Source organism: Lycium barbarum, chromosome 12 (genome assembly GCF_019175385.1).
Source record: "Lycium barbarum isolate Lr01 chromosome 12, ASM1917538v2, whole genome shotgun sequence".
NCBI classification, from domain to species: Eukaryota; Viridiplantae; Streptophyta; class Magnoliopsida; order Solanales; family Solanaceae; genus Lycium; species Lycium barbarum.
Genome location: NC_083348.1, coordinates 36192907 through 36209391, shown reverse-complemented (window position 1 = coordinate 36209391; position 16485 = coordinate 36192907). Strand labels below are relative to the sequence as shown.

Here is a 16485-nt window from a genome sequence, read left to right as displayed (position 1 = left end):
GTGCATTCGTACAACAATCCATTAGAAGTATACCAAGATCAATACCCATAGCATACGCTTCATCTAAAGGGGGACACAACTTTGGTTTCTTTAATCCATTCTATTACAATCAAAGCAAAATAGTTAGTAAACAAACAATCTTTTACAAACTCAACGGAACACGAAATTAGACTGCAAGAAAGTACGCAACTATATTAGTAACTTTTTCACACCATATTCCCTGTGGGATTCAACTCCAACCTAGTTGGGTTACTATATTTGACAAAGTCCGTGTTAACCATTTATTAGGTGTAATTAGAGCTTATCAAGAAGGCCATTCATTGTCGTGAGACTCATTCATATAAATTTTGCCGAGAAGCCCATTCAGTGCCATGAGGGCCATTCATATAAACTTTGCCATGAGGGCCACCCATATAAACTTTGCCGAGAGGGCCATTTCACATAAAACTTTGCTATGAGGGCCATTCATATAAACATTGATGTGAGGGTCATTCATTCAAACACGACAGGAGGAACATTCATATAATTTTTGCCGTGAGGGTCATTCATAAATATTGCCGAAAGGGCCATTCATATGGCAATCTTACCAAAGGGCCATATTTCTTCCAATGTTTAATCATGCGCAACTAAATGAAACACCGAGAGGGCCATACAAACAATGATCGAGAGGGTCATACGAGTCAAACGGTACCGAAAGAGTCACCCACTTATAAGGTTAAGCCGGGAGAGATATACTGTCAAAACCATGCAGGAGTGGTAAAAAGGGAATACATCATCCAAAAGGTCCATATGAACAATGATCGAGAGAGTCATGCAAGTCAAACGGTGTCGAGAGGGTTTCCTACTTATAAAGTTAAATCGAGAGGATTATAAACCACACGGGAGTGGTAAAACAGGGATAAAAGGACCAAGAGCACCAACTATGTCGCTACCCAACAAATGGAAGCAGGTTGGAAGCGGCCAACAAGGAGAGCAGGCTGATCAAACTAGATCCAGACACATGCAGCGCATACGTGGAACTTTTGTTTTAGGCATCCGGTTGAGAGAAGGTGCCAACGAGAAACAGGCTCTCTGGACAAGAATTGGGGATCACTCGACACCACACTCAGCCAAAATTAATTTTCAAATATTTCTCTTTATTTCACATTCCTTTGTTAAAAAAAAAAAAAAAAAAAAAAATCTTCAACCGGTTAGGTTCACACCAGAACGCTTTACCAAAAAGTAGACTTTAACTAAAAACATATATGACGATCTTTCCTTTAAAAAGGAAAAGGGTCTTTCTCTCTTTGAAGTTTGGCTTTAAGCCCCCAATGTTGTTGAGACAGCCTTCGTAACTTGGATGAGGAAACCTACCTAGAGTCACTGGCAAGCAAGTAGATACAAAGATGAAAAGTAAGAAAGTTTTTACCACTATTACCAAAATTAAGTACATTATGACTTTTATGCAGAGATTTAAAATATGATCAGTCTAATAGTTGGAAGTTGGAATACGTGATTAAAGATTCACGATTTGCATACTTACTAATTTCTTCGCCACCTTGATTAAAACCATCACTGACTAATCCGATTCCATTTAGATACTTACCAAAAAGCTTTGGCCAGAGAGAGCATTCAAACGAGATAGAATTATGCACACAGGCCAAATTGCGAAATTGTGGTCATCCAAACAGTTCTAGAGAAAGCACCGTGTCATAGGGATACATCCATACATAGATTAGTCCAGAAAGCTCGTATATGTTGCTAAGTTAAAATGTTCACTAAAAACCTTTTCTAGCACAAGACGCCCATAAACACGAGACATCAATACAGAATACCACTTAGTGGAAGTAGTGAACACTATGATAGCTCAATTTACAGGTAACTAATAGTCTATAATGACTGAACTCGAAAAAACACATGCTCGCCATTAAATACACAGGTTTCCTTGAAAATTGGGACAAGTGAAGAAACAGAATTAAGGAAACCACAAGCAAGTATGAAATTATATAACCTTGTCATAATTTATGGGGCAGCTACAGATCCCTCCTGCACATCGGGCAAGAGCCATGTCTCAACAACCATGTATCGATGCACGGTAAGTGAAACATGTGATGACATTGTGGCAAACATCTAACAGTTTCTCCCAGTTGAAAATCCTGTATGTATGCATCCAAATAGCGAAAAGGATTCAGGATCAACAAGTAATGTAATATCAGGAGGAGGAACAGCAAACAAAAGGTGTAAATGTAATTCACCTGAAGGCAGACGGAACAAGAGACTCTCTCTCCAGAATCATCCAAGTTATTAACTTTTGTAATTAAAATCTTGGGGATCTTTTCAACAGAATCTCCATGCATGCCTTTAGCCCCACCAGTATCAAAAATGTTAGGGATCTCGTCATATGCAAGTTCAACAGCTCCCATCTGATCAACAAGAAAGAGTCAGACAATGAAGGGAAAGTAAGTTGCTGGCAATTTTTTAGCGACTTATGACATACCTGACTCTGGACTGCACTTAGCATTGCTGGACCAATCCGCTCACGTACCAATCGACCACTTAACAGGCTTGTGAGTACATCAATCTGTTTAGTTTAAAAGTTTCATCAGTCAAGGATATACCTAAGAGCCACAAAAAAATAGATCTTAAGATTGTAATAACACTCTCTCTCCCGCTAACTCAGTTGGTGTGGGTGAAATTCTACAAGATGAGTGTCATATAAATGTGGATTTTAAAATAGCTCACATAGAGGAGTAGATGAAAGGTCGCTTGAAATATTTTGGGACCTAAAACCACATAAAGGGGAGTTGTCTCTAGAGATCTACAATCTCTGCATCCATATAGACTAAGTGAAGAACATAACAGAATGGAAGCAAAAGTACTAGTTGGGATATAACATTTAGTCAGATTGGTACACTTACATTAGGTCCATATTTGCAAAGAATTCCTCAAGATTATCTAGAGATTTAAATGCCAAGTATACGGATAGATGTGATCTATAAAGAATTTAAAGTGTCAACGAACTTTTGTTTGTCTTATAGGACAAATTCTTGAATTGGAATGAAAGCGGTCCAATTAAAGTTGAATGGATATAAATTATTTGTATAGCTGATCTCAACTAGTTTGGTACCTAAGGTATAGGAAGTTGTTGGTTTCAGCGTAAATTAAACCTAATATTGGATCAGGACATGATTTGTCCATCTATTATTATCCCAAATACTTAAGTTATAATATTACAGAACCAACTGAAGAATGTATATTGCTTACCAAGTAAAGAAGACATCTAATTCCAGATTCATCCGACTGCCATAGTAACAGAGATGACTCAAAGACTTCAAGAGAGAAAACAGCCCCAGAGATGGCACCAACTGCAGCACCTCTGACAAATCCACTCTCCGTCTCTTGGCCAATCAAAGCTCCAGTCAATGCTCCTAACAATGTGCCCACTTCAAGGAACCAATCGATTTCCGATTAGTTCCAGCTTTCCAACAAGCAGGGAAAGATAAAACCCAAATATTTGAATTTAAAGCAGCCCCTAATAGACATTTAGAACTCAATTACCTGTCGATCAATCATTCAATCAATTCATCTCAATCTTAAACGGAGTTGGGGTGGTTATGTGAATGCCTACAACCTTTTTAGCTCGATTGGGGTATCAAACCCCTTGTTCATTTACTTCTAAGCCAATGTGCCAATGTAGCGCGCCTAGGAGAGTTCGTCCCAACCAATTCATGCAAATTAGTATAAGCCTAGGAGAATCCGTCCCAACCTCCTTTAATTTTACAAATTAGTCTCAATAAGCCGTAAAACCTCAGGCATGTTCTAATTGAGGATGACATGTATAATTAAAGGAGATGAGATATTTTAAGTGATTAGCTAGGACATTTGAGAACGCGCACAAAAAAAAAAAAAATTTGAACCGTAAGTGTCTAAGAGTATCAAGAGTCTACAACATTTGGAAGGTGGCTTGGGAAGATTTGGAGAAGACATCTCAAAGTGGCTGAACATTTTATCATGTGTTTGATCAATTGGAACAAGCTGTTGCTGGCAAGTTTGAGGGGCTGTTGTTGTATTCAGCCTAAAAGCTTTTCCATAGTTTGGAGACCAAAAGATACAATGGTAACACTATGCATAGAAACGCCAAAAAAATTCCTTTGTTAAAATTCATTTTGTGTGAATCCTCCTATTAAGAACAAGCACCCTGAATTATCATAGCCACACATAGTCAACAAGGCAACACAAACCCCTAATCACACATGTGCAAATCCCCCATTACAAAGCAAAGCATACATAACATCAAGAATTATAAGCCATCAAAGCAGCAAAGCAATACCAACCTAATGCAAAGAAGAAGGTGAAGAATGCAGAGAAGAGAGTGCCAATGATTGCAGATACCGCAAAGCTGAAGAAATCTTTGGCTCTATCTACCAAATCCCGAACGCCAAACGAACAAATAGATGAGGAAAGAGGCAAAGCACGAGATGGGTATGCGTATAATTCCATCTCCATTGATGCTTTGAACAAAAGGCTTGTCTATGTCTATATTTGCGCAACTCCTATTGTATATCTTATGAAGAGAAGAAGGTGTCTATGCTTATTTGGTTTAGAGAAGGTGAAAAGAAGATCATACAAGAGAAAAACTCGCATTTATAGCCTCTTTTTTTTTATCGAATGAATTGTATATATGTGGCTTGTTTTTTCAGAAATTTCACAGGCGAGAGAGAAAGTGGTAAGCTAGTCTTTGTTTGGAGAAAAAAGAAAGAAAAAGAAGTTTTGATGTTTGCTTGAGAGTTTAAATGATCCACAAATTGGAATCACTTGCCGAGCTTTAGATGATCACTAGTTTTTCTCCTTTGTGAGTCAAAGAAAGGGGAAGGAAAAAAAAGTCAGAGAAAAGGTATGAGACGGTGGATTTTCGTTATATATGGAGTACGAGTAATTCTTTTCTCCAATCAAGATTTTCGCCTAAAAAATAATATTTCTTTCTATATTTACTAAGTTAACAATTTAAACATGTAAGTATATAACCACAAGATTAAAAAAGCATTTTAGTACATTATATTTGTTTTTAATTTAAGATTACGAGATTCAAAAGTTTATCTTTTTTTCTTAAATTTCTTATATAGTCAAGATAAAACACTTAAATTGGGATGAAGGACCACAATATTTGGTTAAAGTCATAAAAAGGTATTTGAAGTTAAACTTAGAAAAAAATATTTTGACGTTTTCACTTTTTTTGGGGACTTTTTTTTAAAAAAAATTCAATACTTCTCAAATTAATATATATATTTCGTTTGTAAATGCAGAAATATAGAATAAGACTGTATAAAATAAACTTTTATGGTCCGATACATCTTCGAACCTCCAGCTTAGAAAGAGCGCGCCGGACAGCTCTTTTATTAGTATTTGGAAATAGTAAAATAATACTTGATGTCGCTTGAATACAGCCTAGTTTATAATGTCTCCTTAAGTAGACTCTTAAGTTTTGGTTTAAGCACATAAAATTAGATTTACCAAAAGGAAATTAAGTACATAAAAATATTATTTCCTAATTTATGTGATGTGCTTTTCTATTCAATATGTACTTTTCTATTAAAAACATATCATAATTCTTTATTTAAAAATATTTTAATTTTGAACTTCTAATTTTATCCTCAATAATATATTCAATTTATAGTCATACAAATGTCTAGAACTTGTATAGACTATAAATTTAAATTTTTTTCTTTTGGTATTGATTAAATCTTATGTCTAATTAAATACTATTGTATAAATTGATACGGAGAAAATATTTTATTATATTATTTATTATTATATTATTGATATATATATATATATATATATATATATATTATATGATAATAAATGACAGTGAGGGTCAAATAACATCAAACTGCCCAGAAATATGTTTGTTTTTAATAAGCTTCCTGTCACTTTATATGATATACTTTTTTTAATCTGTCCCAAAAAGAATAATATATTTTTATATTTATAAATAATTTAACTTAAAACTTTCTTTTTTATCCTTAATGAAATAATTTACACTTTCACAAATATTTATAACTTATTTTAAATTATAAATTTTCAAAAAAAATTCTTTTCTTTCATACACTTCGTGTCCAATTAAATTATATCTCATTAATTGAAAACATTTAGAACTTTGAGTTAGAACTTTGAGTAGGTGAAGGGTAGATAGTAAAGATAGATGGTGGCGAAGTCATAGTGGAGCAGAGATATTTTATGAGGTGGACCCTGAAAAAGGTGGATAGGTCATAAGGGAAGTTAGGTACTGATATTTTGTTTTAATGCGTATGTGGACCCTAAAGAATGACGAGGATTCAAATCCCATCAAAGCTTAAACTTAAAAAGGTGGAAATAACCCATTTACGGCCTGCACATCTAATTTGCAGTCGATGTATCCCACTATATTATCGGTGTACAATTATGTATAAACACACAAATCAACTCAAATTGCAGCTGAGCTAAATATACGCATCTATCCTTGTATACGGTAAAAACCGGATATATGTTAAACCGGTAAGACCAGAGACCGAAGGAAGAGAGGGAAGAATATTATTTGGTCCAGCTTCTCCATAGCCGAGTTGATCGTGGCCGTTGGTCCGGGAGATTCGTTACGCGATTGTCACGCGTCGATATCGTCCTGCCATGTTTAACTGTCAATCGTTCGGGTGTCAGACCGTACGACCAACCTAATCCATTTCAGAGTTTTTCTTTATTTTTTAGAAACACTTGTTGTATGAAGCCCATGGGGCAATACTATAAATAGGGGTCATTGCCTCACTTTTGAGGGGTTGGCTTCTCAGATCAAGAACTTTTGTAATAGCAAAATATATAAAATCTCTCTCTCTAACATCTGATTTTGGTCCGGATTATCGTGTTCATCCTTTAGATCTGCTCGATCAAACAATATTCATATATTACTAGATACAAAATCTATAGCAAACCACTGATTATCAGTTGCTTCTTCGTAGCATATTCATATATTTCTTTCCTCTATCAAATAGATTAAGGCTCAACCATTTAGTATTTGCTACGGCAAAAGCAGAAGGAAACAAAACTCCCATAATGTATGTACGAATACTTGCAATACAAAAATCATCAAAAGTTCGGATAACGATATCTCGGATGTCTTCTTCTTAAAACACTACCCCGATGATTATCGCCGTATTTCGGCATTACTTCATTCATATACCCTATTCCGGGCACTACGGTCGTAATTCGACAAAGGCAACAAGGTCATAGTGAACCGAGCAAAAATCGTTAATCCCACAAACGGGGACTTTTACATCAAAATTTAGCTAAGGTTGAAATTCAGGTGTCCGAAAAATACCGGCCCTAAAAATGCCCATCGTGATTCGGAGACGTCTGAATTCACAAAGCACAAGATAAGTCCACGCGCAAAAACTCCATTAAATTCCCGGACAAAAATTACCGGATGAAGAGAAAAGATGATATTCAGGCACTGTCAGAAATAATGACTCCCTAAAACGGACCGACAATTCAGGCAGAAGTCATAACGAACATTCAAACAAAATAAAGAAAAATGCATGTTCTATTTATACAAAAGATTTTACATCGGAGACTCCTACAAAGGCAAAAAAAATAAAAGAAAGGCCCTAATCTATCCGGTATGGCTGGATCCGGAGTGTTCGGACACTGTCCGCTCGGAGTCGTCGGAGTCAGCCCCGAGGGCAGCCTTAGCCTCTTCCTCGACTCTTTTAGCCTCGAGTATTAGGGCCGGAAGATCCGCAAAGCCATGCTCGGCTTGCTCAATGGTGATCCTCCGAGACTTTCACTTTTCATACTCAGCAGCAATAGTGGCATGAGCCTCGGCGGCCTCCACGCTCTTTAGAGCTTCTTCCAAATCGGCCTCGGCCTGGGCCAGCTTTGCCGCCAGAACATCCCGAGCCTCTTCGAGGACATTTTGCATTTGGGTGGCCGACTCGAGCTCGGCCTTGAGAGTGTCATTAGCATCAACCGTCTCTTCGAGCTCGGTTTTTAGATCAGCACATATGTGGGCCCTCTTCTCCGCCTTCTCCTCAAACACCCTCATATGCCCTTTGTACCGGGCACTCTTAGATTCGAGCAGCCGATGCCTCTCGGCCATGCTCGTAGCATCGGACTTGGCAGAGTCCAGCTCCTCCCGGAGTTGAGAGACGGTGGTCTCGAGCTCACCAAGCCTTGAGGAAAGACGGGTGTTGTCTCGGCTAAGGCCGATCTTGTCCGCTTCGAGATGCCGGTTATATTCTACCATCTCGGCCAGCTCACCCTTTAATTGACGATTTTCGGCCTTTGTTGCATCGAGCTCGGGTTGGAGGTTGGAAAGAGTAACTGCTCGGTTCAACTCATCCTCCTTCACCCGCAGAAGGTGTAGATATTTCTCCGTTTCTCGGCCTTGAGCATCCAGTTGGCCCTTGAGATCGTCCACCTCTTGCTGGGCACGGACGAAGGCTTCGTTAACGAGCACCACACTCTGCAAAATGAGGCAAGTTAAACGCTTGAATAAATGAGATTAAAATTCTTAATGAAATCATGCAAGGATGGCTGATAAACTTACTCGATTGCCCGCATGCGTACCCTCGTTAATGAGGCACTGTCAAGGGACTCCGTTCATCTTTCGTTTGTCCGAGTCCGAGACAAGGGGCCTCAGGTAGCTTACCACACCCACTGGGCGAGAAAGAAAGTTGCAATCCTCGGGAACGGTGATCACAACCGATCTCGTCCTCCTCGATTCCACACTTGGGGCCGGAAAGGTGTGCACCAAGCTATCCCTAGCACCGGATTCGGTGGTCCGACTAGCCGCCCTCGTAGCTCGAGGGATCGGGAGATGACCGAAACCAGCAGCTTCGCCGATAGTAGGAGGAGTGTCCGCGAACATTTCATCAAACTCATCTGGTCTTGAGGCCGAAGTTGGAGAACTCGGAGGGACCTCAGCAGCTTCGGCAAAGGCAGGGAACTCCGAAGTTGCGGCAGTCTCGTAGTGGGGCAGCGGATCAATATCCGTGGGGACTTTGGTCTCGGGGACCGGCTCAGTCCGTTGACCGACTCCGGCAACAGGTGCCTCCCCAGATCTTCTTGTCCTTTGCAGAGGGGTTTCGTCAGTAGAAGCATCACCTAAAATATCAACGAATTCAATCGACCTTAAACCGGATATATGTTAAGCCGGTAAGACCAGAGACCGAAGGAAGAGAGGGAAGAACGTTATTTGGTCCAGCTTCTCCATAGCCGAGTTGATCGTGGCCGTTAGTCCGTTTGATCGTGGTCATTGGTCCGGGAGATCCGTTACGCGATTGCCACGCGTCGATACCGTCCTGTTATGTTTAACTGCCAATTGTACGGGTGTCAGACCGTACGACCAACCTAATCCAACCTAATCCATTTCAGAGTTTTTCTTTATTTTTTAGAAACACTTGTTGTATGAAGCCCATGGGGTAATACTATAAATAGGGGTCATTGCCCCACTTTTGAGGGGTTGGCTTCTCAGATCAAGAACTTTTGTAATAGCAAAATATATAAAATCTCTCTCTCTCTAACATCTGATTTTGGTCCGGATTATCATGTTCATCCTTTAGATCTGCTCGATCAAACAATATTCATATATTACTAGATACAAAATCTATAGCAAATCACTGATTATCAGTTGCTTCTTCGTAGCATATTCATATATCTCTTTCCTCTATCAAATAGATTAAGGCTCAACCACATATCCCATATCTCACTCATAAATTTAATTGATTATCCAAATTTGGGGTAAACAATCCTGGGTTGTACTTTGCGGCTAAATATACCCTTATCATTAACAAAGTTGTTAGAAATACCCCTCAATCTAACGGAAGTGACACATGACAAGTTAGATTTGGAGGATAACCAATTAAATGCGACCACGTGGTATTTATGCAATTTATTTTAAAAACTATTTTCTAAATCAAAAGAAACTAATATTTCAATTAAAAAAAAAAACCTATAACCCTGTGCATTCCCTTTTCTACCCTCGCCCGTAAAATTATTGGTAAAATCTCCCTGCTCTCTTTAGAGTCTTTTATTTAAGCAAAAAAAATAAGCAAATTGAATTGTCAAATCAACAAATAAGAACTTGCCACTGATGGCACTTGATTGTCATTTGTCAATGAGTTACTTAATTAAGATTAGGTTATGGTTATCTACAATCTGATCATTAGGTTATGGTTATCTACAATCTGATCATGGAAAATCAGACTTTCAGTTTAGCAATACGTTAAAGCGGAAAATTACTTGGTGATTTTCCCAGCAAAGAAAAGTTAGCCCAGAAAGAAAATGAGGCAAAAAGAGAGGCAATAATTTTCAAAAGAAAAAAAGTGTACCTATGTATCGTCTTTGGAATAAATCAGATAAAAAATGTGACTAATAAGCAGTTCCATTGAACCAGTCAAGTATTAATTCATCACGTAAGCGAAATTAAAGCCGTACCCTTCGATGACAAGTATGCCATTGATTCCCATCACCTGCGGGATTAGAAAAGGGAAGGGGCAGAATTAGTTGAGTAGGGGTGGGTTTAGATTATTTTTTTAAAATGAAATACATAGTAGTTTCTATTTATCCCTTAGAAAAGGTAACAATAAATTTGTACGTGGTTTAAAAGATATGCAACTTGATTCGTTTATAGAACAAAAGAATAACAATGACGAATAAAGATTGTGAATAGGAAGGTAAGAAATAGTGTTATTGCAACGAATGGCCCGGACTGAGGCCTGAACTCCTCGAACCAATCTGTGGGAATTTATATCACTTTGATGCTTACAGAACTTTGACAATTTAGGGTTTCAATATAATTGTGTAGAAAACAGTAAAACAAGATGATCCCTTGAAGATTTACAGCCACCCCCCCCCCCCCCCCCCCCCATTTATAGTATAAGTATTTGTATTTGACAAGGTAACTAAATCAATTATGGATAGTGATCTCCGAAATCTCGGGCTTCACAACTGCATGACGTGCCGTGCGGAGCGAACTCCGCAAAGAACCGGATGTCTCGCACTATTACCAACTAGAAACGTAACTCTTCGAGAATTATTGGGTCCAGATGACTGAGTCCGAAACGTTCCTATCCGATTAGACGAGCTCAATTGATCCACTACCCCTAGTTCTTAGTTCGGGCTGACGATCGTTGGGATCGTAGACCCCGGTTTTTACTGTATACAGTTTCTTTTAATTAGGAAAATAGTTTTTAAAATAAATTGCATAAATGACACGTGGTCACATTTAATTGGTCATCTTCCGAATCTGACTTGCCATGTGTCATTCCGTCAGATTGAGGGGTATTTCTAACAACTTTGCTAACGGTAGAGGTATATTTGGCTACGGCAGTTTGCCGGTGGATAAATGTGAATAATATTCAATAGTAGAGGGATATATTTGACCCTTTCCCCTATATATAAACATTTCTAAAATATTATTATACCCAATAACTAAAAATTCTAAATTCGGCTCTCTATTTTTCCTCCCCAAAATTCAAAAACAAGAAATGTAGTAGTGGTGAACTAGACGGCAAATACTTGATGTAACCCATTTTACATTGGCCAGACTCTATAAGTCATAACTCTTACGAGGTCAATGAGGTGCCACCACTATTGGTACTTATTTAGTATAGAATAAATTTGCTTCTCTTTATTCCTACGAACAGAATTGTTCCATTATTATCAACAGAATAGAACATCCTTATTCAGAAATAATGTTATGCAGATTAGCATTGTATAGCATTTATTTAAGGGAAAAGGGTCAAATATACCCCCTCTATTTTGTTTTATTAGCTAACTTTATCCTCCGTTAGTGATTGTGAATAAAAATACCAAGAAAAGGACCAAAATAGTACATTATCTTTGAGTTTGGACCTAAAACCATATATATTCTTTTACATAGAGGATTAATAGTCCATTATGTTTGCATAAGTGTTACACTTTTAGTCAACTCCCAAATATTCTGTTAAAATTTAATGGAAAAAGAAAAAAATGCCCCTGAACTATTAGAAAAGATCTAAAAATACCTTTCATCCATCTATTTTGCTTAATATACCCCTCAGCTCAATTTTGACTCATTTATGCTCTTTGACTAGCGGTCAACATTAAATTTTTTAAAAAAAATTATTTGAATTACACATGACATTTTATTATTAGTCCGATTTTCTAAATCAGAAAAAATTGGATTTTTATAAAATCTCGAACAACTAACTTTTTTTAATGTGGTAAGCCCCCTTTTTTCTTTTTAAAGAAAAATCAGGATTAGATTCTTTAAAAGGGTGGCAAAACCCTTTTTTTTTTAAATATGAAAATTGATTTTTTTACTAAAATTTGGATTTTTAAATTTGAAAAATTGAATTTTTCAAGTAAAATGTGCAAAACTAATACTCCATAACTTTCTTCTAGATTTTAAAAAATAGTTTTTTGGATTATTTTTTTAACACGGGTTTTCCACACTTTTTGTAAAAAAAAATCATTTTTTTCGGATTTTATAAAAATCCAGTTTTTCAGATTTTGAAAAAAATCCACTTTTTCTTGTTTTTTCTTAAAGTGTCCTAAAAATAAAATCATGAAATTTAAATTTTTTAGGACAAAAGAAAAAAACAATTTTCCTGATTTAAAAAAGAAAAACATTTTTCCATATATTTTAATTACAAAAATCACGTTTTCCATTTTCTTTTAACAGATTTAAAAAAAAATATTTTCCTGATTCTAAAAAAACCCATTTTCCAGATTTCTTTAAAAAAAAACTATTTTCCGGTAATAAAATGTCATATGTAATTTAAATAATTTTTTTTAAAAGTTGATCGTTAGTCAAAAGACATAAATGAGCCAAAAAGTTGAATTGGAATATTTAGCAAAATCGATGAATGAAGAGTATTTTTAGACATTTTCTAATAGTTCAGGGGCATTTTTGTCCTTTTTCGTTAATTTTTTAACAAAATATTTGAGAGTTGACTAAAAGTGCACTACTTATGCAAATATAATGAACTATTAATGCTTCATGTAAAAGAACATGTAGGATTTTAAGTGTAAACCTAAAGATAATGTACTATTTTGGTCATTTTCTCTAAAAATACCCCTGCCGTCTTCAAATTTCACACTTATACCCCTATTTGGATGAAACCCCCAAATCCTTTTAAATTACCCAATTTCAAAAAAATTATCCACTCCCTTTGTTGACCCGACTCGACGCACCTATCATCATCATCATCATCAAGCATGAACTTCTTTCTCGGAGAAAAAAGAAAGAAGCAAAAACACGCTCAAATGATAAACCCCAAAATTCACCTTTAAACACACACCCCAAATGTATTAAGGAGCATATTCTGTAAAGATAGAGTAAAACTAACGCAATCAACCATCTAATTCTGGATGAATTAACAAAGCGTCATTCTTTTATTGAAAAAAGAGCAACGAACAGTGAATTCTTGTGTTGTTTCCTATGTTAAAGATGTGAGACGCGAAACCCAAGTCAGAAACACAAAATGCACAAAATGCAATTTGGGTTTTTTTTATTGTGGAGCATATCTATATCTATTCTATATATTATTAAAAAGAAGATAGTTTGTCATAAGATTTTGATAAGTGACAACGTAAGATAATGACATGTGGTAGTTTTAAGACAAAAAATAATTATTAGTTAATAATTAGGTATTAGTTTTTTTTTTTTTTAATTTAAACTACTTATAATTTTTAAAAATATAAAATTAGATTAAAAGGGACGTGCTCCTAAATATTAGAGTCAAGCACACGTTCTATGTTGCTGTTGTTGTTTGTCTGTGTTTTCCAAATTCATGTTGCTATTGTGTATTTACTTTCTTATTTGGTTACTTGGAAACAAATTGTTTTATAGTAGCATGTTATTTTCCTTTCTTTACAATGTACGTTAGTATTATCCACAATTTTGTATAATTTGAATTTAATTTTTTTTTTAAAAAAAAATTATTAACTAAACTCTCAATCATGTCCTAAATTTAAGCTTCTTTTTCGTTCTTTTTTTTAATTGAATTTGAATTTGAATTAATCTACTCATATCTAATTGATATTTTTGAATTTGAAACTGATTATTGTAACTTCTCCACACGGTTTTACTCCTTAAAACTGATTATAACTTCTATTTATAACTTTCTGTATTTTGTGGCTACCTTATGAGAACATATTGGTGAACCAGTCTTAATCTTGTTGCTGCCCGGATGAACATCATAACATTCCTACTTTGTTTTTTTCTTTCGTTTATCAAGGATTAAAGGAATGGAATAGGCACTAATCATTGTGGTAGTAAAATTAGATGCTTATGTTCTTTGATCTCATGCACGAAGTTGTGGGCGACTGCAAAGGATTGCTAATGTCTAATTACACGTGAGATTATGGTGAGCATGTCCATTTATATGTTTTGGTAATAGATGTGTAGAGTCGTATTATTACTTTTCCATTTTGTTTCTTTATCTATCTTATTTTCAAAACAATGTCATTTTTTCTATAGAGAATGTTGACCCACGTATTGCAGAGGGAATGGAATCGAAAAAGAGAAAAGAGTTCATTGGCTTCTATGTGATATAACGAATAGTCAGCTTCAATATATGTATATGTATAATGTTGAATTTTTACAAACATTCTACATGCTTACCTTTTTGAAAATGTTCACGAACAGTTGCCCGGTCAAAAAAAAAAAGAAAAAAAAAAGAGGTGTTTTCTAAACCATGATGTCAATGAAATGAGAAAACAAGAGAATGTGATGAGCTCAAACATGTCAATTAATAGAACTGTATGTCAGGGAACAATACAAAAGAATTCAGATAAATCAGGATTGAGTATAATTAGATGTTTGGAATGCATACATCTGAGGGAGATAAAACAAAGGGACAACCACTTCCACATAATTCAAAGACCCTTCCGCTACGAGATTTGAGAATGTTAGTGTTTTTTTTTTTTTTTTTTGTGTGTGTTCTATTTCTAAATTTGTACCAAATTAGTATCTAAATTTATCCGGAAGATGTAGATTTAAGTTTATTTGAAAATCTTAATTCGTTAATGGCAAATTTTGGAAATTCTTTGTCCATAGATAATAAACAGAAGAAGGGTAAATGCATATAAATGAAAGAGATTACGGATTCAAGTCGTTTTAATATGCAATATGAAAATTTGAGTTTTAAATAGTGCTATGCCATAGAATCATTCGAATTATTTTGGTGAGCTGGGCAACTAAATTTAGAACTGTGAATAAAATATTTCTTTTGCTTCTAGCTTGAGTTATTAATTAAGCTTTTTATGATCAAAAAAATTAATCACAAGTATCCAAAGTCAAGATATACTGTCTGATTTAAATTGTGCTCCAGGTGATGATGGTAAAGCTTGAATTATTTTACATTTTCACCATTCAAACTTGACCACATTATCATGAAGACACCGGTTGATATTAAATTATTTTCTACCACGAGTCATTAAAAAAATATCTTATTTGAATTGTAAGCTGATGTTCATTTGTATCTAAAATTATCTATATTTTTCTAGAAGATCTAGATTATAAGTTTATATGATCTTAATTTTAATGGCAGATTTTGAAAGTTGTTCTTCTACAAATACAAACCAGAAGAAGGGTAAAGGCATTTTGGTGAATGAGATTATGGATTCAAGTCTTTTCAATATGCAATATGGAAATTTGAGTTTCAATCCTGCTACGCCACAACATCATTCAAGTTGTTTTCGTGAGTTGATTAAATCTTTCTGAATAAGAATTCGTAACTAATTTTAATTATTGAGAAATTAATTATTTTTTGGCTACTACTTCAAGTTATTTACTATTTATTTTGTTCTTCATCATTGATTTGTGTTAGCATAGTCATATAAGCTTACATATCATAGGTAAGCCATGGATGGTTTTGGATATGCAATCTGTGAATTAAAGATTATTTATTGTGCAATCTGTGGAAGCCATGTACTTATAATTGCTTTCCTTTAACATGTTGATACTTCGGCATACCTACTTGAGAAGGAAACCTGATTTTACAGATCCGAATACAGATTGTACAATGGCTCTTCGATTTATTTGTGACTTTTAAGGAGCTATATGAGGTGATAATCTCACGTATGGTTCTTGACTTATTTCTTTTATAACATCAACATATAGCTTTGCAGTATGTGGGCTTTTAAAAGTTTTATGTTGTTAAACATAGTCATGTTTTTTCCAATCCATCTGCCTAGAAAATGTTACAATGGTTTTATATTGAAGTTGCTCAACTCTTTGCTTGGATTAAGTCACTCACCGTCCATCTTATTGTTGATAGGCTTGCTGGAAAAAAATTCTTCACTGATTGATCAAAATGTTGACAAAAGAATCACTACCAGGTACCATAAATTATTGTTGGTCTTCAACAATAATTTAAGATGTTTATATTTGCTTAGCTACATAGCCGTTCGGATTGAATTAATCAAGTTTTACTAGCTTATCCATTAGTTTGATGTAAACACTAGCGCGAGTAAGCTTTTACCATCTTT

The 16485-nt window shown here is 35.4% G+C and overlaps 1 protein-coding gene across 2 annotated transcripts; it reads right to left on the bottom strand.

Moving 5' to 3' along the window:
- Nucleotides 1–1733: 1733 nt before the first annotated feature.
- Nucleotides 1734–4867, bottom strand: LOC132623357 (NEP1-interacting protein-like 1). Of its 2 annotated transcripts, XM_060338103.1 has the most exons (5): nt 4314–4863; nt 3244–3422; nt 2477–2560; nt 2235–2402; nt 1734–2135 (listed from the first exon to the last, which is right to left on the bottom strand). In XM_060338103.1, the coding sequence occupies exons 1-5, from the start codon at nt 4483–4485 to the stop codon at nt 2013–2015; spliced, it is 726 nt and encodes a 241-aa protein (XP_060194086.1). In that variant the 5' UTR covers nt 4486–4863; the 3' UTR covers nt 1734–2012. The 2 variants fall into 2 exon arrangements, with proteins under 2 accessions (XP_060194086.1, XP_060194085.1); XM_060338102.1 differs by having other exon boundaries at nt 1734–2402; nt 4314–4867.
- Between the last annotated feature and the right edge of the window lie 11618 nt (nt 4868–16485).